Below are 20,619 nucleotides of genomic sequence, written 5' to 3'. Positions count from 1 at the left end.
ACTAACGCCAATTATGGTATCATTAACCGAGCATCAACCATGCCATCAAGCCAATCCAACCCCCAGCAAAAGCAACTGTCACGATGCCCGCTCCGGCGCGGTCTCCCGTGGTGATCGTGCTTAGAATGGTCTTGTCATCGGAGCTGTCATCGGTTCCGGCCGACGGGTTGCTGGTGCTGTTGCCTCCCGTGCTGGAAGTCAACGGTGCAGACGAGGAGTTGAAGGCGATCATATTCGACGAGAAGACGCTGATAACGCTCATTTGTTCCTCGAGTCCGCTCCAGCCATCCCAGGTACTGTTCCACCATCGCACGCCGCAGGTGTTGTTACCATACCCGGTGCAGGTTGCGGCAGCGCCCTGGGCAGATCCTTGCAGCTTGGGCAGGATTCTATTGTAGGTGGACGGAACCAGTAGGGCAGTGTAGGCGAGCCAGGCAGACACGAGACCCTTGAAGATGATTTCGTTGTCGTTACACACCTCTGTCGGTTCACATAGAATCTCCGTTAGGATTTCACCGCCGTGGCTCGCCGGGAAGAACATGTTCAACGTGCGATTCAGCAGGCCATCGACGGCGTTCATCCATTTGGTGCTGGTACCGTTGGTCTGTGATAGGTTATGAGTTGATCGTTTCTCGATGCGGTGGGCCCACCTACGTAATTGTACATGTATGCAGCTCCTCCAAGATAAGCACCGTAGTTGTAGCTCCACTGGTTATCGCCCTGGGTACTGCAGTCGTTTGTCGTCGATGTCGAGTCAGCGACATTCCAGGTTGAGTTGCTCAACAGCGGCGTCGTGGTCGACCAGTCCCAGATGCGCTCCGCCCAGTCATAGTAGGTCTGGTTGCTAGTATAGCGCGCCAGCCGAGCCGACAGTTGAAACAGACCACCATTGGAAATGGCGTTTTTCATGGTATAACCGGATTCGTAGGTGTAAATCTGCCACCGCATACCCCCGTCGCAGGTAGAATTATCCCAGCGGGCGACCTGGGTATTGAAGACACCCTGCGCCAGCGAAAGCCAGGAGTATCCATCGCTAGAGTCGGGAAAGTTCAGTTCGGCACCAGTCATAGCGGCCAAACCCCAGAACATTTGATCGTCGTTTCCCTGGATGCCTTGATTAGTTGGGGAAGGGGCAGCCATTAGGCGAGGAACTCACGATGTAGCTACTCCAGTTCGTCGGCATGAAATCGCAATCGCCCGACTGCCACTGCATGCCCTTAATGACTTCCTGGTTGTAGGTGGAATCCCCCGTGTAGTGATAGTATTGCATGAGCGTCATGAACATGGCGCCACCTTCCCACCAAGTATTGGGGATCTTGCCCGGAATTTCGCCAGATTCATTTCCTTTGTAATGCTTCATCATGCCGTAGGCGGCGGTTGATGCTGCATTCTTAATCGAATCTGTGAACGAGAGCGGTTAGGTTCATCTGCGGTTGGGTTGCGGAGATCGAGCCATCAATCATATCTCAGGCCCGATTAGCTACCACGGCTTAAAATTCACATACCCTCGCTGCTGATATCAAGACTGATACCTTGGGCCCCAAGTACCGCCAGGGCCAGAACCAGCACACATCGTAGCCACTGATTCCCCGCCATTGGAAGGAAGATCATGACGGCACAATCACAGGATATCGATACAAGATAAGGAACGGAAATCCGAAAGCGAACAGGAGGCAAAGACTAGCGAACTGGGGAAGGCATTTCAACGCCTTTGACTGGATCAGAACTGGTGGGCAAAGAGTTCACCTTATGAGACTGGATTGGCGCCAACAAAAAGTGACTGCCTAAGCCGGAGTCGTCACCCTCCGCACCAGCGTACGTCAACCAACAATCTGCCATTTCTTGTCCGAATAAATTTTGCATGCCTTAAGTCCGACCTCAATCCAGCTAAGGCTAGCTCGAAATTCTTTTTCCGGTACCTGGTGCGTCACACTATTGATCCAAGAAATATAAGAAGACCAGGATCCCGGTGAGGACCGAGTTTCAGTAGTGTGTTTTCCAGACTATCAATTGGCAGCTGATGAGTATACTCATTTTGATTGCATAATTTGAGGGGGAGAATCCACTCGTTTTCCACAAAGCATTGGACAAGCCTGCGCCGAGGAAGATGCCCAGACAAACTGGCATCATAAAATCCGAACTACTGACGAGTCTCTGTGGAGCCCAAGCGAAGCGCGATAACGCTTTCAGCCTTTAAGACCGGGAGATTCCACTGCCGATCCACTACCGTGAAGTCGGTTTTAGTCGTCGGTTTTTTTGGCTTTTTTGCCAGCCCCGATGGATCGCCCCGATTAGTCAGAGGCTTAGCCTCACGTGGCAGTCCATTGGCTGACTCAGCCGATCCTGCATGTCCAAAGGAACTGACGGATCCTAGCAAATTATTTCACGAGAATAAAGCATCAAAGGTAAGCAGTTGATGGTTTCGCTATCATTGTTATCGGAAGACGAACCGGTGTCTCTGTGTGTTAAGGTGATGGTGAAGACCTCCAGTACTGTTTCCAGCTTTTCATCTGCCAGCATCAGTTGAGTGGCTACTAGCATATAGTATGGTAGTTTCTCTGAATATATATTCGGAGCTTAACAATGAATCTGAATCGCGTGTATCTGAGACCTAACACACACTTGATACAACCATGGACCATGTTGCTCTGAGTTCAATTAGGAATCATTGTGAAAGATTTCATTGGAATTATGAGGACATTGATAAGAGTGTATAACCGAAGCCGAAGAGGTGAAGATAGACGGAAGAAGCAGAAGAAGGTACTAGTAGAGGAACCTGATCACCTGACCTTATAGATAGGTCACATTTGGAAGGGACCAACCATTGAAACCGGGACAATTCAAGAGATAATGCGGTCATTAAATGACACTTGTTAACCTTTTAAACGCCCGTCATCCCTTGCATTGTGACCCGCATCTCAATGTGCCAGAATGCAAGTGACGGGCCCGGGAAGAGGGCTAAACTTCCGGTAAGGAGGAAGAACTACTTCCAAAAATACATCTCCCAGAACAAGAATTGGGATCTCTCCCATGTCCCACAAATGATGTTATCAATGATGAAAAGACGCCTTCTAATAGCAGAGCAACATTGATCTACTCCTCTTCTCCAACCCAATCAATCTGACGTCGGGCCCTTCCGACCGCCGATCTTAGCGTCAACACTATGACGGCGACTCCCGATGCCCTTCTGGGGTACTTAGATAACAAATCATCACCTCATCCCGCCCTTCTCCTCTCATTCTTCATCTATCAAACCACTCAATTCAACCATTCGGGCAGGTCCCCTACCTTCAATACTTCCTTCAAATTGTACATTATTTCTTCTTGCAAATAACCCGAATAAGCACATATACCTCCAACACACAACAATGCCACCACCGACCCTCACGACCACTCCCCTCCTCAACCTCACCCCCGCTCCCCTCACCCCAGAGGCCTTCTCCGATTTCGGCACAGCCATATCATCTCCCCTAGCTCGCAACATCACCACCCCTCCAACTGAGAGTATCCCGAATACGCTATCGCCCGTCCCCGTCCTCGCCAATCAATCCTCCGCTCTGAAGTACAGCCCGATCGGTCCAATGACTGATAGTTACTCCACCGCTCCGAGCGGCCAGCCCTCTTCCGCCCGCATGACTATGTTCTCGTGCTTTCCGCGCAAACTCCGCACTGTCGCCCATAAGAATGTGAATGTGTTTGACGTGCGCATTCTGGAAAGACACCCCTACACTACGCAAACTTTCACCCCAATTGATTTGTCGAGTCAGGTGAAGACGTCAGGCGCGGGAGGTGAGGTGGAGGAGGAGCCGTTCTACTTGGTTATTGTGGCGCCATCATTGAAGGGCACTACGGCTACTGCGAAGACGGACGATGGGAAGACTGTAAATGTGGTTGATCCGCCGGACTTGAGTCGCTTGAGGGCGTTCGTGGCTAGGGGTGGCCAGGCAGTTACGTATGGGGCGGGAACGTGGCATGCGCCTATGGTGGTTATTGGGAAGAGGAGGGTGGATTTTGTGGTGGTGCAGTTTATGAATGGGGTTGGGGATGAGGATTGTCAGGAGGTGAGGTTTGGGGAGGGCATCGCTGTAGAAGTATCGGGTGAGGGAACTAAGAAGGCTCTGGCGAAGCTTTGAGAACGGTTATGGTAAGGGTTGAAGCCTCTGCGGGGGATATGGTTCATTGTACCTTCTTATCAAAATGGCTATTGTACATAGATTGTGAATGATATGAAATTACTGATGGTATGGGCAGTTTCATTCTCCGTTTGCTGTATGTTTTGGTGCCGAGTTCTCATCCCATTGTGGGCTGTTGTTGTGGTTAGAAAATCGCTGACGCACGCTCTTTGCCATTTCAATGGCCTCCATGGGTAGTCCGGCCAATTGAGCAACTTTCAATGCATGTGACTCGCGGTTCACACCTTTGCGTAGTCGATGGACGAATGAGAATGATCCAGAAGCGGATTCTTTGACATCGGTGCAGTATCTGCCGAGGGTATCAAAGTCGTGGGTCATGTCGGCAAGGACATGGAAATGAGTCGCAAACAGTGTCCGGCATTTGTTGTGATAATGCAGGTGATGCAAGCATGCAAAACTGACGGCAGTTCCGTCTTCTGGCGTGGTCCCACGCCCGACCTCGTCCATGATGACAAACGAGCGCGAGGTTGCTTGTTTGAGAATAGCTGCTGTTTCCAGCATCTCCACCATGAATGTGGACTGGTCTCGGAACAGATCATCAGCGGCTCCGATGCGACTGAAGATCTGGTCAACCAATCCAATCTCTGCGTACGCTGCAGGGACAAATGACCCGACCTGGGCTAGTATAGTGATGAGTGCGTTTTGTCGCAGAAACGTGCTTTTACCTGCCATGTTGGGACCGGTCACAAGCCATATACGCTCTGGGCCTCCGAGAAAGCAATCATTGCTGACAAACCGTCGGCCTTGCTCCTCGAGTCCAAGCTTGACTGTGGGATGACGTCCGCCCACAATCTTGTGGCTCGTGCCTTCGTTGAGGATCGGGCGCACTAGTTGCTGTTCATGCGCCAATGTGGCAAATGAGCATGCGACGTCGAGTTCGTCCATAACGGCTGCATTGCGTCGGATTTTGACAAGATTGAGGATGACCTCCCGACGCAGCTGCTCAAAGATCACTTGTTCCTCTTGACGAATTTGAGCCCTCACTTGATCCATCTGACCGCCTAGCTCTGTCCATGTTGGTAAGTAGAACGACCTCGTCGACTTGGTGGCCGAAACATTTCGTGTTACACCAAGTTCCTCCAATGATTCTTGGGTGATTTTAGCCCCCTTGACATGGCATATGTGACCTAAACCCGGAGTCCACTTGAGAGTTAGAGCAGATGAACCCACGGACTCGCGAAGACGCTGTGTTAGCTCTGATTTTGCTGTATGTAATTGCTCTAACTCCTGATGGAGTTCACTTAAAGCTTGGCTTGCATCTCGTCTCATGATCCAGGTATCGGCAATCGTCCCCTCATCCGCAGCTGCGTTAGACCGATCACTACTTTTGGTCTTGACTTTCTTCGGCAGTGCAGCCATGTCCTCTGGAATACCCTCATTCAGGGTGACAGACTGTGCTAGAAGTGCTGCTTCTGCAGCTGTGTCGTCTTCAATGCGCTGCTTCTGCAGCAGACCCTCCTCGTCAATTGCTGCCAGGATTTTGTCAGCTAAGACTGTAGGCCCATCCATGTGGATTCGGTCGACCATAATTTCAATGCTGCGCTTGGTTTGACTATCAACCTCGCTATGCCACTTTCTTGATAGAACTTGTCGGACTTCTTTGGAGGCTTCAATTGCCTTCGAAAGACAAATCAAATCATCAGGGTCACCCCGACCAAGTGTAAATTTCTGAACTAGACGTTGGGCATCATAACTGCGTTTGAGAAACTGAATCACGTTGTCATGCAGATCACGGTCTTCGATGAATATCGAAACAAGGTCAAGCCGTTCGTTGATTATCGATAGAGAAGTGGAAGGCGACGCTGCCACAATGTTAGACCTTGGAGAATGGTTAAGGGAAATTATTAGGCATACTTAAACGGTCTCTCAGCAAACGTGCTCCACTCTTGGTAGAAGTCCGCCGCACTGCATGAAGTAGGCTTCCTTTCCCAAAGCCATCACGGGCAGTCTCCAGTATTTCTAGACCTCTCAAGCTATTCCGGTCAATGCTCATTGACTCGTCCAAATGTCGGCGACGAGGAGGCTGAAGCTTCATATTCAAGCCTTGCAATTGAACCCGGATATACTCCAAGAGACTATACCCTGCGGCGACTTCTTCACGCGTAAATGTTTCTGCGGCGGCGTCTGACACAGGGGCTTCAAGCATAGCCTCCCATCGGGCCATGGGCGCAACCTTTTTCGGAAATTGGAAGAAAGTCATTAATCGTTGGTCGTGTCCAATCAATAACTGCAGCTCCTGTCCGACTACATCCTGGAGACCTTGGTCCACGAGTATCTCTCGGGCGCCAATCCTGGCGATAGCAGACGGTAGCATCTGTGCTGTAGTTACTTGCGTAAAGAAGTCGCCTGTGGAGAGGTCCAACCAGGACAAGCCTACATTTTGGGATGCGGATAATAGGACGTGCTGTTGCGAGGATGAGGCATCCTGTTGCTGCAACTGCTCCTTCAGCGAAGATTTATCAATGTAGACTGCCAATAAAAAATTATTTTCGGAAGGATCCATGAACTTCTCATCGATTAATGTGCCAGGTGTGATGATTCTGGCTACCTTACGATCAAAGAGAAGACCGCCGGATCGGAGCTTGTCTTCTGCGGCATTCGGAAATTCCTCGCTGACAGCCACATACTTGTTCAGGTCCTGAACAAGGGTCTTTAGGAAACGGTCTAGCTGGAAGAAGGGAAAACCAGCCATAGGAACAGGGCCGGCACTGGTCTTTTTGGAGGCAAGCTTAAGGTTGAGCAACGGGGCGAACTCTTCAGCTTGCTCAAAATAGAGCTAAAACAAGGTCAGGGATACTCTCTAAAAGATTTGTATTCCACAGATCTAGAAAAAGTATTAAGATGGTAGTCATACCTCGTAGAAGCCGCCTACTCTAGTCAAGATCACGCAATTTTTGAACTTCTGCATATTGTTCCAATGTCCTTGGACGACCGCCGGATATTTGGGGGCATCGTCCACCACTTCCTGATAAGGCTGCAGCTTCAAAGCCCCCTGGGGCAGATCTTTCAACTTTACAGTAGTCTTCGTTTTGGCGCCTCGCCGCGGCACCGAGTAACAAGTTACCTTGGGGAGAAGCGTGGACGGTCGCCGGGCATGATGGCAGATGGTCCTGTGTACATGGCAACGATATGGTGGGAATATGTCAGGTCTAGCAATTGAACGGGCTTGGGACTGACATAAATAGGACATATGTAGTCCATGAGCGCGCATCATCCCGAAACAGCGCGTTGTCTTCGGCGCGTTGAGAGAAAGGGAACAAGCAACTATACAATGAGATGACAGGCCGAGAAGCGCGGCAGAAAAGCGGCGAGCGGGTGTATACCTCAGGCTCCCGCTCGCCAAACCTTCCCGTCTTGCCACGCAAATCTGCTTGACAAGAACTTCCCGCGACCTCTCTAACGCAACTCACTCAAACTCCTCCAATTCCTCCCAAGCAGCTTGCAACCTTGCGCCGACCCCTGTGCTTGTTTGCTGCCGGAGGATGGTCCAGGTTTGTGAAGCCTTTTAGGATCCCATACCGTCACGAAATTCATTACTTGTCGCAGGTGTCTCGACGCGCCGGCTGAACCTGAGCTCCACCGAGCCCAGTCGACACATTACCGTCGCAGCACGTTCGCTTTACCATTTGTTCTATTGTTTTTTGTTATAATATACCATCAAAATGGCGGACCAGAATATTTCTCAATATAAGTACTCGGCGATGTCCAACCTGGTTCTCCAGGCGGACCGTCGTTTTATCTCTCGCGTCAACGATGAACCCACCGGAGACCCAGAGTCGCTCGCTGGTCGCATAAGTATTCGGGAGATGGGCGGCAGGATGGCGCGTGATGATGCGCCTAAGACGAAGAAGAAGACTGTCGGCCCGACGGACATTGAACGCGGTGCGATTCGAGAGGGTGAAGATGTGCTTGCCCGTGAACAGAGGAAGACCCAACGGGGTCAACCGGCACAACTACGAGGCCAGGGGATTCTCTCTGCCGCAGACGCCCTCATTGAGGGCCTCAAGTACCGTCCCCGCACGCCTGCCACCCGAGCTACCTACGACCTTATTCTCACCATGACCGCGACCCACCTTGGCGACGTCCCCCACGAAGTGGTCCGAAGTGCCGCTGATGCAGTGTTGGAATTGCTGAAGGATGGAGAGATGAAGGACTTCGACAAGAAGAAGGAGATCGATGACCTGCTCGGAAGCTCGATGAACCCAAAGGAGTTCAATGAGCTCGTCAACCTCGGCAAAAAGATTACAGACTACGACGCGCAGGACGAAGATGAAGAAATGGGCGAAGGTTTGGAAGGTGAAGGTGAAGGCGAACTGGACGAGCGCCAAGGTGTTGCCGTCGTTTTCGATGAGGAGGATGAGGACGACGAGCGCATGGGCACTGTGGATGAGATACGCGATGACGACGAACTGTCAGAGGACGAAGAGGCCGATCAACAAGAAGCTACCGGAGTCGACGAGACAACCACTGAGAAGGCGGATCTCGATGGTCTTGAGGAGGCCGAAGAGATGGTAATAGATGGTGGCCTGGGTCGGGATGCAGATCGACGAGACAAGGGATCAACGGTACCTGCCCGGGAGATCGATGCCTACTGGCTTCAGCGTCAAATCGGTGCCGCATATTCCGATGCCCACATACAGCATGAAAAGGCTACACAAGCACTTGAGATCCTTGGTGGTCAGGGCGAGGACGGCGCGGAGCGGCCGCTACGTGATGTTGAAAACGACCTGATGGAATTGTTCGACTACGAGAACCCCGACCTTGTCGCCAAATTGGTCACCAACCGGGATAAGATCGTTTGGGTCACTCGCTGGCGTCGAGTGGCCGAAGACGCAGACGCCCGCCACCTGGTAGAGAGTGAGATGGTCGAGGCTGGACATCGCCAGATTCTGGACGAGATCCGGGGTAAATCAACTCGTTCCGAAGGTGCAGGTCGGCCAGAGAAGAAGATCAAGCTGGATTTGATGGATGTCGATGTCCCGAGTGCACCTCAACAACCCGAAGAGAAGCCTACAGAGGGAGGACTGGTGAGGGGCTTGCAGCCGAAGAGGCTGATCAACCTGGAAAACCTCGTCTTCCACCAGGGCAACCACTTGATGACGAACCCCAACGTCAAGCTACCACAGGGCTCTACGAAGCGGACGTTCAAGGGCTATGAGGAGATTCATGTGCCTCCTCCGCAGGCAAAGAGAGAGCCAGGGGAGAAGAACATCCCGGCTACCGAACTGCCCGAGTGGGCTCGTATCGGCTTTGGTAGTGCGAAGGAGCTCAATCGGGTCCAGTCCAAGTGCTTCCCATCTGCGTTCCATGACGATGGAAACATGCTCGTCTGTGCTCCCACAGGATCAGGAAAGACGAACGTTGCCATGCTCACAATTCTCCGCGAAATCGGAAAGAACCGCAACCCTGAAACCGGTGAGATCATGTTGGATGACTTCAAGATCATCTACATCTCCCCGTTGAAGGCGCTGGTTCAGGAGCAAGTCGGAAACCTCGGCAAGCGACTGGAGCCGTATGGCATCAAGGTTGCTGAACTCAGTGGTGATCGCCAGCTCACCAAACAGCAAATTGCTGAAACGCAGATTATTGTGACCACCCCCGAGAAGTTTGATGTCATTACAAGAAAGGCATCGGAAACGAGCTACACAAGGCTCGTTCGTCTTATTGTTATCGATGAAATCCATCTTCTTCACGACGACCGTGGTCCTGTCATCGAGAGCATCGTCAGCAGAACAATTCGCAAGGTGGAACAGACCGGTGACCCTGTGCGAATTGTTGGTCTCAGTGCTACTTTGCCCAACTACCGTGATGTTGCAAGCTTTTTGCGCGTCGATCCCCTCAAAGGTCTCTTCCATTTCGACGGGTCTTATAGACCATGCCCGCTGAAGCAGGAGTTCATTGGTGTTACCGACAAGAAGGCTATCAAGCAGTTGAAGACAATGAACGATATTTGCTATAACAAGGTGCTTGAGCAGGTTGGACAACGAAGGAATCAGATGCTTATTTTCGTCCACTCCCGAAAGGAGACTGCCAAAACCGCCAAGTACATCAGGGACAAGGCTCTTGAAATGGAGACCATTGGTCAGATCCTGCGAAGCGATGCTGCAAGCAGAGCCATCTTGGCCGAAGAAGCCGAGACCGTGGACGATCCTTCCCTCAAAGATCTTCTGCCCTACGGCCTCGGTATCCACCATGCTGGTCTGAGTCTTGCGGATCGTGATTCAGTTCAGGCTCTGTTCAGTGATGGTAGCATCCAAGTCCTTGTGTGCACGGCAACTCTCGCCTGGGGTGTCAACCTGCCTGCTCATACCGTCATCATCAAGGGTACTCAGATCTACTCGCCTGAGAAGGGTAGCTGGGTTGAGCTTAGCCCTCAGGATGTTCTCCAGATGCTGGGACGAGCTGGACGACCTCAGTACGATACATTCGGTGAGGGTATTATTATTACCTCGCAGACCGAGATTCAGTACTATCTGTCGCTTATGAACCAGCAGCTGCCGATCGAGAGTCAGCTTATGAGTAAGCTTGCGGATAATATGAATGCTGAGATCGTTCTTGGCAATATTCGCTCGCGCGACGAGGGTGTCGATTGGCTGGGATACACTTATTTGTTCGTCCGTATGCTTCGTTCACCCGGATTGTACAGCGTTGGCGCCGATTACGAGGACGACGAGGCACTGGAGCAGAAGCGTGTCGATCTTGTCCACTCTGCAGCAGTAATCTTGGAGCGGGCAGGCCTTGTCAAGTATGACAAGAGGACAGGACGCCTGCAGTCGACTGAGCTTGGACGCATCGCCTCTCATTACTACATTGGCCACAACTCCATGTTGACGTACTCTCAGCACATCCAGCCCTCCATCACGCCCATCGAACTTTTCCGTATTTTCGCCTTGAGTGACGAATTCAAGTACATTCCAGTCCGTCAAGATGAAAAGCTCGAGCTTGCCAAGTTGTTGGGACGTGTGCCTGTTCCCGTCAAGGAAGGCATCGACGAGCCTCACTCGAAGATCAATGTTCTACTGCAGGCCTATATTTCCAGACTCAAGCTTGAGGGGCTGGCTCTTATGGCAGATATGGTTTATGTCACACAGTCGGCTGGTCGTATTCTCCGCGCCCTGTTTGAGATTTCCCTGAAGAAGGGCTGGTCATCTGTGGCCAAGACGGCTCTCAACCTCTGTAAGATGGCTGAACGACGGATGTGGCCGACGATGACGCCGCTGCGTCAATTTCCCAACTGTCCTAGAGACATCCTGCAGAAGGCTGAAAGAATCGATGTGCCATGGGCTAGTTATTTCGACCTTGATCCTCCTCGCATGGGTGAGCTTCTCGGTATGCCAAAGGCTGGTCGTGTTGTCTGTGATCTCGTCTCCAAATTCCCTCGCTTGGAAGTTCAAGCGCAGGTTCAGCCTGTCACTCGTTCTATGCTCCGGGTTGAGTTGACCATTACTCCCAACTTTGTGTGGGATGAGGCGCTCCATGGAAACGCACAGGACTTCTGGATCTTGGTCGAAGATTGCGATGGAGAGGAAATTCTATTCCATGATCAGTTCCTTCTCCGCGGAGACATTGCGCAGTCCGAGATGAACGAGCACCTTGTCGAATTTACTGTTCCGATCACCGAACCTATGCCCCCCAACTACTTCATCTCGCTCGTTTCGGACCGTTGGATGCACTCGGAAACGAAGATCGCTGTTTCTTTCCAGAAGCTTATTCTTCCGGAACGCTTCCCCCCGCACACTCCTCTCTTAGATATGCAACGTGCTCCTGTCAAGGCACTGAAGCGCGATGAATACCAGCAACTGTACCCTGAGTGGCAATACTTCAACAAGATCCAAACACAGACCTTCAAGTCTCTGTTCGGTACGGATGACAATGTCTTCATCGGTGCTCCTACCGGCAGTGGCAAGACTGTTTGCGCAGAACTTGCGCTGCTGCGTCATTGGGCTCAGGAAGACAGTGGCAGGGCCGTTTACATTGCCCCGTTCCAGGAATTGGTTGACCAACGCCTCGCCGATTGGGAGAAGCGACTGAGCAACGTCGCCGGCGGGAAGACTATTTTGAAGCTTACTGGCGAGACGACTGCCGACCTCCGGCTTCTAGAGCGTGCCGACCTTGTCCTTGCCACCCCTACTCAATGGGATGTCTTGTCCAGACAGTGGCGGAAGCGTAAGAACGTCCGGGCAGTGCAGCTTTTCATCGCTGATGAGATCCAAATGCTCGGTGGCTACGGAGGATATGTGTACGAGGTGGTGGTCTCTCGTATGCACTCCATGGCGCTGGAAACCGAGAGTGGCATGCGTATTGTTGGTCTGAGCGTGCCGCTTGCTAATGCTCGCGACCTGGGTGAGTGGATTGGTGCCAACAAGCACACAATCTACAACTTCAGCCCGCATGCCCGGCCGGTGCCTCTGGAGCTTCATATCCAGTCTTTCACCATCCCCCACTTCCCCTCGCTTATGCTCGCCATGGCCAGGCCAGCGTATCTTTCGATCCTTCAGCTATCCCCCGACAAACCTGCCATCGTCTTCGTGCCTAGCCGCAAGCAGACTCGTTCCACCGCTATGGATCTCCTGGCTGCCTGCGCTACTGACGATGATGAAGACCGGTTCCTTAACGCCGATGCCAATGAGCTGGCGCCTCTCCTGGGCCGCATTAATGAACAAACTCTCGCAGAGTCACTGTCACACGGCATTGGTTACTACCACGAAGCGCTCAGCGCGACCGACAAGCGCATTGTCTCTCATCTCTTCAGCATCGGTGCAATCCAAGTCCTCCTTGCCTCCAGAGATGTCTGCTGGGAGCTCAATCTCACTGCACATCTCGTAGTTGTCATGGGAACGCAGTTCTTCGAAGGCCGGGAGCACCGCTATATCGACTACCCTATCAGCGAGATTCTCCAGATGTTCGGCAAGGCCTCTCGTCCTGGCGAGGATAAGATTGGTCGTGGTGTGCTCATGGTCCCAGCTGTCAAGCGGGAATACTACAAGAAGTTCCTGAACGAAGCTCTGCCCGTTGAGAGTCACCTGCAAGCCTACTTGCATGACGCCTTCGTCACAGAGATCAGCACCAGGACGATTGGATCAACTCAAGATGCGATCGACTGGATGACTCACACCTACTTCTACCGTCGGCTTTTGGCCAACCCCAGCTTCTACGGTCTGACTGATGTCAGCCACGAGGGCCTCAGCACTTTCCTGTCGGAACTGCTGGAGAACACGCTGAAGGAACTGTCGGATGCCAAGATCGTTGACCTGGATGAGGAGGATGACAGCGTATCGCCTCTGAACGCGGCCATGATTGGGTCTTACTACAACATCTCCTTCATCACAATGCAGACCTTCCTTCTCTCCCTGTCGGCTCGCACGAAGCTCAAGGGTATTCTGGAGATTATCACATCAGCTACAGAATTCGAGTCGATCCAGATGCGCCGTCACGAGGACCACATCCTGCGTCGCGTCTACGACCGTGTGCCTGTCAAGATGTCGCAGGTCGCCTACGACTCGCCGCACTTCAAGGCCTTCGTGCTGCTGCAAGCTCACTTCTCGCGCATGCAGTTGCCGATCGATCTTGCCAAGGATCAGGAGGTCATTGTCAGCAAGGTTCTCAACCTGCTGAGTGCTTGTGTCGATGTCCTCTCTTCCGAGGGCCACCTGAACGCCATGAACGCCATGGAGATGTCCCAGATGGTCGTCCAGGCCATGTGGGACCGCGACAGCCCTCTGAAGCAGATTCCTCACTTCGGCCCCGACGCCATCAAGGTGGCCAACGAGTACAAGTATGTCCCATCATCCCCTCCCTCCTATACCAACATCACTAACAACCCTCCCAGCATCAACGACATCTTCGAGTTCATGGAAGCCATGGACCCCTCCGAGAACAAGGACTACGCGACCTTGGTCAAGCGCCTCGGCCTGGACAACAGACAACTGGCACAAGCCGCGGCCTTCACCAACGAGAAGTACCCCAACCTCGAACTGGACTTCGAAGTCGAAGACCCAGAGAGCGTCACCTCCGGCGAGCCAAGCTACCTCAAGGTCAAGATCGAGCGCGAGGTCGAAGAAGACGAAGAGCCCGACACCTCCGTGCACGCACCCTTCTACCCCAACAAGAAGATGGAGAACTGGTGGCTCGTGGTCGGCGACGAGAAGACAAAGAACCTGCTGGCTATTAAGCGTATCACTATCGGTCGCAAGTTGGAGCTGCGTCTCGAATACATCGTGCCTACGCCTGGTGAGCACGAGCTGACTCTGTACTTGATGAGTGATAGTTACGTTGGTGTGGATCAGGCTCCTACATTTACTGTTACGGCTGCTGAGGGAATGGATGAGGATGAGGACGAGGAAGAGGAAGACGAGGAGTAGATGGATTGATGGTTAAATCTCTTCGCCGTGGATGGTTCTGGTTGGGAATGATTTCATTATGGTTCGCATTTCTGTAATTATATGTGTAATGTGGAATAACATGAATCGTTTGTTCAAAGTTATGATTATTTTTTCTACTTACGTGTGAATTCTATTGTACACTATTTCTCATAGGAGTAAATTACTAGTAACTAGAGTCTATCGGGCAATATTTTGAGGCACAATCCTCGAATTCACTCAACCTGCCTTCTTGGAGCTCAACCAGCACGCTTCTGATAAGAATAAGACCGTTAGAGATTGAAGGATTAGGAAGAAACAGATTATTTCCTTTTCTTGGAAGTAAATCCGAAATCCTGGCTACCTGCATAATCCACATAAATCGATCACTATGCAGTGGCCATGTGTACATCTGCAGCTTATTTCACTGGGAAATAGCAGTCTCCATATACCTCAAAGGTAGTCGGATGATGAAGATCCCGGTTGGCAGAAGAAGCCAAATGGAGACAGGCGGTGGGATGGATGGCTGCTGCGGGCCCGAGCCGAGCTGACTCGACAGACTGACTTCATGACTGTCAGCGTTGTTTGATATTTGACTTAGATGATTTTAGCGTATGGTACTTCATGGACTCTTCTTTAGCCTAATGAAGAAATGTTTTACATATCCCTACCTTTTGAGGTTAGGAACAATATCTGCTGGGCATGGTTGGAGAGATGATTCAGCGGATGTCGGAAGCCCGAAGCCCGAGAGAGCGTGTCCATTTACCGATTAGGGCTGTTCTGTGGACCCGAGCCGCAAGAGCATGGGTCCTTCACTTCAGTTGTTTAGGAAGTGGGCCGCTCGCGTCTCGTTTGCTCTGGCAAAGGTCATGACATAATCCCAGGGGCCTTAGATGGGGGGCTATATTGGAAAGAAGACAGACAGAATGGATAATATAGTGAGTATTGAGTGATACCGAGGACGACCCATACCAGCGGGTTGCTTAGGGCGCTCGTAGTCGTGTCAGAACTTGCTCATAGATCCTACTGATACCCCAGTACTTCAGCGCTCTGAGGCTCAAGATTGATTCGTCTAAGAATCTGGAGCGGCCTCGATCAGACATGATGTCACCAATTCCGGGCAGTTTGATGCGGCCCCAGCCAGTGTTGATCCATTCAACAGCGTTCATGCCACCCCAGTCCGGGGCACGGAGGGTAATAGACGGCGCCTCAGTCGCGGGAGAAGGGTAGCATTGGGGGTTGCAGAGTGAAGAGTACAGCCATATCACTAGGACGGCTCGGAAGAAGAAGACGGGGGTGGAGAAATGTGCACAGTGATGGGATCGCACGGTTTCGAGTACCCGTGCGGCGTAAAAGATGGCTGATCTTCCTTTATGTGACACAGCGCCCCATTCGTCAGCTATTTTGCCCAAGTCAAACTCACTCAGCTGCCGGCCTTTGATCTTCAAAGCTGTAGGTAGTAATGGCAGTTTCGGAATATTGTTGATCATGAGGGCATAGAGAATCATGAGCCTGTGAGTCGCGCAGGCTTTGAGGTCATGGGAGGAATATTCTTCCTCATTCTCTGTGATCTCCAGTAGTTGTCTCAAATCTTTATCCACTTCACTTGAATTTGATGATGAGAATCCTGAGAACTTTTGGTGACCACTGACGGCATTGAGTAGGAGCTGGATAATAGCTTGCTTCCCAAGAGTGCCAGTTTTAGACCAGACAGCCGACCAGTTTCTATCAGAAGCAATATGCTCCAATGTAAAGGCTTTATTTCGGCCTGATATGTTAGAAGTGACCATAGGAAATGGCATATCGAAACCTACTTGTGCGTGTTGGGAAAGTAGCCCAGCCCTGTGCTGTCGCCGCTTCCCAGAGCTCCTCTTCCTGGGGCAGGGTATTCTGCATCTCATCATCCCGTACTATAGAAGACAAATCAAAATGTATGGAGAAAGCTGTATCCACTAGCTACATGGCCACGTCAGATGCTGTAATAGCTAATATGTCCAGGTAAGCACGAAAAGATTTGGGGAACCACTAACCCAGATAGCGTAACCGGTGCGTCGCCTCTCCTCATCCAGAGTCCAGATTTGCCATTTTTGGGCATTTGGAAGCTCTAGCTGATGGATTTTCTGGAGGGATACAATGCTTCTGAAGATCTGACTTCGCCGAGCCACGGTAACTGGAACCACTTGGTACACTTCAGCGATTTCTAGGGCCCTCCGTTCGCCAGAGTATCGCAGCCCCAGTAGGTTGAGAAGGAAGACCCGCATAAGCCACAGCTCCCGGGCATGTACATTCAGATTCTCACACTAGCAAATAAGTGTCTTGCCAATCGTAAAGCATTGAGCATATAAGCTGCGGGACCTCGCTTACCAGATGCATGGACTGACGTCTCACCAGCTCATGCATAGCTCTCGAACAGGTCTGCGCATGTGGGAGCCCGGAGAATTGAGCGCCGATAGCACTCACGACAAAGATAAGGAGCCAATGCGTGCCCGGTGTACAGAAAGACGGCTTGTGCAATATAGGGAAAACGGGATGGAAGTGCTCAAAATACAGCTGCACCCAAGAATTGATTACCGGCAAGGGTGGAATTTTCAGCTCAGTGAACGGTGGAAAGGTCGGGTTTCCTTGCATGATCCGCGCCACACGATGTACTTCTTCCACCGCTGCAGCAGGCACGTCGTTCACGTGGGCAAAGTTCTCTTCGTCCACTCGTTCTATAGACAGGCCCTCCATGTCTGGGAAGGACAGCTGCGCATCGATAGTGATAGTAGTTGGGGAATACCGTCTTGGTTCCATGGCTTCGTCGGTTTCCAGGGAGTGATCATGACCGTAGATTTCGGCAACTGCACTTGGTGTCAACGGTAGGAATGGCCGAGCTATCCTCGAGACTGTATTTAACAGGGGAGATGAGGACTCCGTCTCGGCTGAGGCCAACCACAAATCATTCGGACCATCGTTCAATGGAGGGGTCTGCTCTAGGATACCAGGTAGCACATTAGCATCAATGTCAAGGCCCAAGAAGCTCTCAAATCCCATCGCATCTGTGGCGAGCAAGGCCGATGTACTCTCGTGCGTAGCTGCTGGAACGTGGCTCGTAAGGTGACTGCCACTTCCAAACGCCTCCGCATTTTCCATGCTCCTGGCATTTACTCTTGACGTTGTAGGCTGCAGTTGAGTCATTGAATGTATGGTAGGTGACGGTGGTAAAATAATGTCCTCTGGGAGTTGGTCTGATGCTCCTTCGTCATCTTGCTGATCCGGTGTGTGAGATGGTTCCCAATTCTGAGGTGTAGCTGTACTACGGCGCCGTTTTGAGTTTGAAGGATGTGTTGTAGCAGCAGCATTCGTGAGCTTTCGCTTCTGGGGTGACTGGTAAACGCACTCGGCCCTATTTTTCTCACACCTCTGACACGGTGTCTGACCGTCACAGCGAACTTTGGACAAATTACACTGCTTGCATGCCTGCGCCACCCGGCGTCGCTCACTGGTATGCGCGCTACCATTGGGGACGATATGTTCATGTTTTGTGCCGTGATGACGAGCAAGTGAGTCTCTAGAGACTGCATATCAGCTTAAAGGCACTACATGATTCACAAGTAAACGAGGGCATACACCCGACTGAACTGTTGGCCGCACTCGACACAAGCAAAGGGCTTTTCCTTGGTATGAGTGCGGATGTGGCGCTGATAGTGCTCGGGCCGCTGGAATGAAGCATTGCAAGCTTCGCAGCGCCACTGGGTGGATTGCATTGCACCAGATTATTCTGTAAGTATAAGTTGTACAGCATCACCTGAAGGACTGAATGATAGGCACTCAGGTAGCATTGTAGTTGCTGTTACCAGGATGGAAAGGGACTGGGGGGGCATGGGATGCGGCCTGCTCTTCGGGCCATCGCCGCTAATCCCGAACAGGACTCCACCCACTTCCTCCGTTCAATCCACAAAGACTCCACATCTAACCTCTCTTTCTTCCCCTTCGATTTCCTACGCGAACCCGATACAGCATTTCTGTGCGGTTCCTAGATATCTATACATAGGCTGTAGTATTAAGCAATCATTTGACAATTCTATTTATTACATAGGCCTATTGGGCAGGATCAGGACAGAGTGACAGCACTCGGGTCTGTTGCAGTACTTTTAAAGAGAGTCACGCTGCATTAGGCGCTCACTTGAGCTGCCCGGAGAAGCTGTTGAGCTTCCCGACTGGGGTACGACCTCCAGGTGTAGGAAAACATATCCGGAGGCATCTTAGCATCGGGCACATACGTCCTCAACTCGTCTAACATCTGGCCGCGGCGATCGTCGCTTACCTTGGACATGAGCATCACCGTTACAGATCGCCCATAGCGTACCTTGTTGTAAAGTTCCAGTCTGCCCGGGATATCATCTTTGGTACATTCGGGTGTGAAAAGGGCGCCCAGAGCTGCTCCATCTTCGAGGCTCTGTGCACCGCCTTGTCCCTGGTCTAAGTCATGATGTAGTTAGCACTGGGCGCAGCATAAGCCCGGAGTCACCAGAAACTCACGAGGCAGTGTTGGGTGGGCCGCATCTCCGATGAGTGCTAGCTTGCCACGGATGAAGGTGCGCGGTGGAGAACGAGATGCCAAGCTCCAGAGCTTCAGATCTTCTGCCAACTTGCACATTTCTTGAAGCTCAGGGCTGAACACACTGCATGTTTCAAGCAACGAATCCAGATTGCCGCTGTCTAGCCATGAAGACTCTCTAGCGCTAGAGTCGGCTCCTGAAGGATGGATGGCAGCGACATTGAGCAAATCGCCGTGACGACAGGGATAGACGACTATTCGGCGATCCTCTGCGGTGAAAACGTCCACAGCGCCCGATCCCATCTTTTCCAGAAGAGAGGCAGTGAGAGGGTTGCTTTTCATCTTGGAAACAGGGATAAGGAAGCGAAAGCAGTTCTGCCCTGTGCTTTCCTTCTTCGTAGGTCCACCGATGATACTGCTAACACACCGAGACTAGTAGAACACATTAGTATACTAGACATAGGTTCCACAAAGGAGATAGTTCGTACATGCATGCCATCCGCTCCAATGATTAGGTCACCAGTGTACTTGCTACCGTCCTCGAGGGTTACCACTCCAGCCTTGGGATCCTATCAATCATCTAGGTGAGTAGCCTGGAAACACTGGATGAAGCAGAATAGTATATACTGACCACCGAAGCTACACGAGAACGCAAGTGAATAGTAGGCTTCTTGCCATTGACCTCCTTGGCAGCTAAGCCCCTAAGGGTATTGTGCAAATCTACTCGGTGTGTGAGTAACCACTCATCGTAGATGCCCAGTGCTTCCTGGGCATCCTTGGTCACCTGCATGATTATTAGCCATGGTCGACCATCTCAACCTTTAAGAATAGCACCTACAACTGGGGTATGAGTAAGGTTTCCTCGGTGATCCCACAACCGCATTTTGTTGCAGTGGACCGGCTGCAGGTCCCCCAAGTTGCATCCCCATTCTTTGAGAATGCGCGTGGCATTAGGCGCCATGTGGATTGCAGCTCCTACTTCATTCAGGAAGCCGGACTGCTCGAGGATCTGATGAAGTTAGCTCCACTCAGGATTGAGCGATAGTGTAGCCCTATTGACACACCTCAATATCATGACCTTGGCGGTTCAACGCAATGGTTGCGCCCAGACCAGCCAGGCCAACACCAACCACGACAATCTTCAAGGGCATTTTGAAACAGCACTTATATTGAAGAGTATTAAAGTAAGTAGACGTGCAGCGGAAAACATTCTAGTGTGGCTATCGAGTGGACATCTTGCTTGCTTTATACACGTGGTTGAATCAAGTTCTCGGCCAGACCACTCGGCATCTCTCTTCGGTCTGCCCACAGTAGCCGATCGGTTCTTGGCTGAGCATCAAATCTTTGCATGGTAGCTCCACCGGACAGGAGAACCAAGTGAACCGGTGTTTTGCATTTGCGCTATGAAGTCATAAATTCAAATCTTAAATGCTAAACTATCCCTTCCGTGGCATTGGGTAGAAGCCGCTATCTGCAACGGCGAATCCTCGGTACGATGCCAAACATCCTTTCTGTAGGGCTCGGAGAC

The 20,619-nt window shown here is 51.6% G+C and overlaps 6 protein-coding genes across 6 annotated transcripts; 2 read left to right on the top strand and 4 right to left on the bottom strand.

Annotated features, from left to right (window-relative positions):
• Positions 1-22: 22 nt before the first annotated feature.
• Positions 23-1,360, bottom strand: BO87DRAFT_305929 (glycoside hydrolase family 76 protein; the record flags this gene model as incomplete). Its single annotated transcript, XM_025619342.1, has 3 exons — positions 23-604; positions 655-1,104; positions 1,157-1,360. The coding sequence occupies 3 exons, from the start codon at positions 1,358-1,360 to the stop codon at positions 23-25; spliced, it is 1,236 nt and encodes a 411-aa protein (XP_025480952.1).
• Positions 1,361-3,180: 1,820 nt separating this feature from the next.
• Positions 3,181-4,220, top strand: BO87DRAFT_375649 (ureidoglycolate hydrolase). Its single transcript, XM_025623102.1, has one exon. The coding sequence runs from the start codon at positions 3,369-3,371 to the stop codon at positions 4,131-4,133; it is 765 nt and encodes a 254-aa protein (XP_025480951.1). The 5' UTR covers positions 3,181-3,368; the 3' UTR covers positions 4,134-4,220.
• A 33-nt stretch (positions 4,221-4,253) lies between these two features.
• On the bottom strand, positions 4,254-7,404 carry BO87DRAFT_356785 (mismatch repair ATPase MSH1; the record flags this gene model as incomplete). Its single annotated transcript, XM_025621383.1, has 3 exons — positions 4,254-5,995; positions 6,048-6,969; positions 7,048-7,404. The coding sequence occupies 3 exons, from the start codon at positions 7,402-7,404 to the stop codon at positions 4,254-4,256; spliced, it is 3,021 nt and encodes a 1,006-aa protein (XP_025480950.1).
• A 207-nt stretch (positions 7,405-7,611) lies between these two features.
• On the top strand, positions 7,612-14,669 carry BO87DRAFT_458176 (ATP-dependent RNA helicase BRR2). Its single transcript, XM_025628857.1, has 2 exons — positions 7,612-13,968; positions 14,023-14,669. Exons 1-2 carry the CDS (start codon positions 7,856-7,858, stop codon positions 14,552-14,554), a joined length of 6,645 nt encoding a protein of 2,214 aa, XP_025480949.1. The 5' UTR covers positions 7,612-7,855; the 3' UTR covers positions 14,555-14,669.
• Positions 14,670-15,534: 865 nt separating this feature from the next.
• BO87DRAFT_424954 (early growth response protein) lies at positions 15,535-18,297 on the bottom strand (the record flags this gene model as incomplete). The annotated part of the gene is made up of 5 exons (XM_025627269.1): positions 15,535-16,319; positions 16,366-16,507; positions 16,582-16,851; positions 16,916-18,101; positions 18,161-18,297. The coding sequence occupies 5 exons, from the start codon at positions 18,295-18,297 to the stop codon at positions 15,535-15,537; spliced, it is 2,520 nt and encodes an 839-aa protein (XP_025480948.1).
• A 301-nt stretch (positions 18,298-18,598) lies between these two features.
• BO87DRAFT_30208 (putative salicylate hydroxylase) lies at positions 18,599-20,414 on the bottom strand. The gene is made up of 6 exons (XM_025619190.1): positions 20,156-20,414; positions 19,930-20,100; positions 19,723-19,875; positions 19,580-19,660; positions 19,073-19,523; positions 18,599-19,012 (listed from the first exon to the last, which is right to left on the bottom strand). Exons 1-6 carry the CDS (start codon positions 20,240-20,242, stop codon positions 18,705-18,707), a joined length of 1,251 nt encoding a protein of 416 aa, XP_025480947.1. The 5' UTR covers positions 20,243-20,414; the 3' UTR covers positions 18,599-18,704.
• Between the last annotated feature and the right edge of the window lie 205 nt (positions 20,415-20,619).

The sequence above is a fragment of the Aspergillus neoniger genome, assembly GCF_003184625.1.
Source record: "Aspergillus neoniger CBS 115656 unplaced genomic scaffold BO87scaffold_12, whole genome shotgun sequence".
Lineage (NCBI taxonomy): Eukaryota > Fungi > Ascomycota > Eurotiomycetes > Eurotiales > Aspergillaceae > Aspergillus > Aspergillus neoniger.
Note: the sequence above shows the minus strand (reverse complement) of the source record. Positions and strands in the feature narration are given on the sequence as shown.

Excerpts from the sequence above, each read along its gene's own strand:
- BO87DRAFT_375649 (XM_025623102.1), top strand. The coding sequence starts at position 3,369 with ATGCCACCACCGACCCTCACGACCACTCCCCTCCTCAACCTCACCCCC.
- BO87DRAFT_458176 (XM_025628857.1), top strand. The coding sequence starts at position 7,856 with ATGGCGGACCAGAATATTTCTCAATATAAGTACTCGGCGATGTCCAAC. Across the intron at positions 13,969-14,022 it reads AAGGTGGCCAACGAGTACAA|CATCAACGACATCTTCGAGT; the intron begins GTATGTCCCATC and ends CAACCCTCCCAG.
- BO87DRAFT_30208 (XM_025619190.1), bottom strand. The coding sequence starts at position 20,242 with ATGCCCTTGAAGATTGTCGTGGTTGGTGTTGGCCTGGCTGGTCTGGGC. Across the intron at positions 19,876-19,929 it reads ACCTTACTCATACCCCAGTT|GTGACCAAGGATGCCCAGGA; the intron begins GTAGGTGCTATT and ends ATAATCATGCAG. Across the intron at positions 19,524-19,579 it reads TTGGAGCGGATGGCATGCAT|TCTCGGTGTGTTAGCAGTAT; the intron begins GTACGAACTATC and ends GTGTTCTACTAG.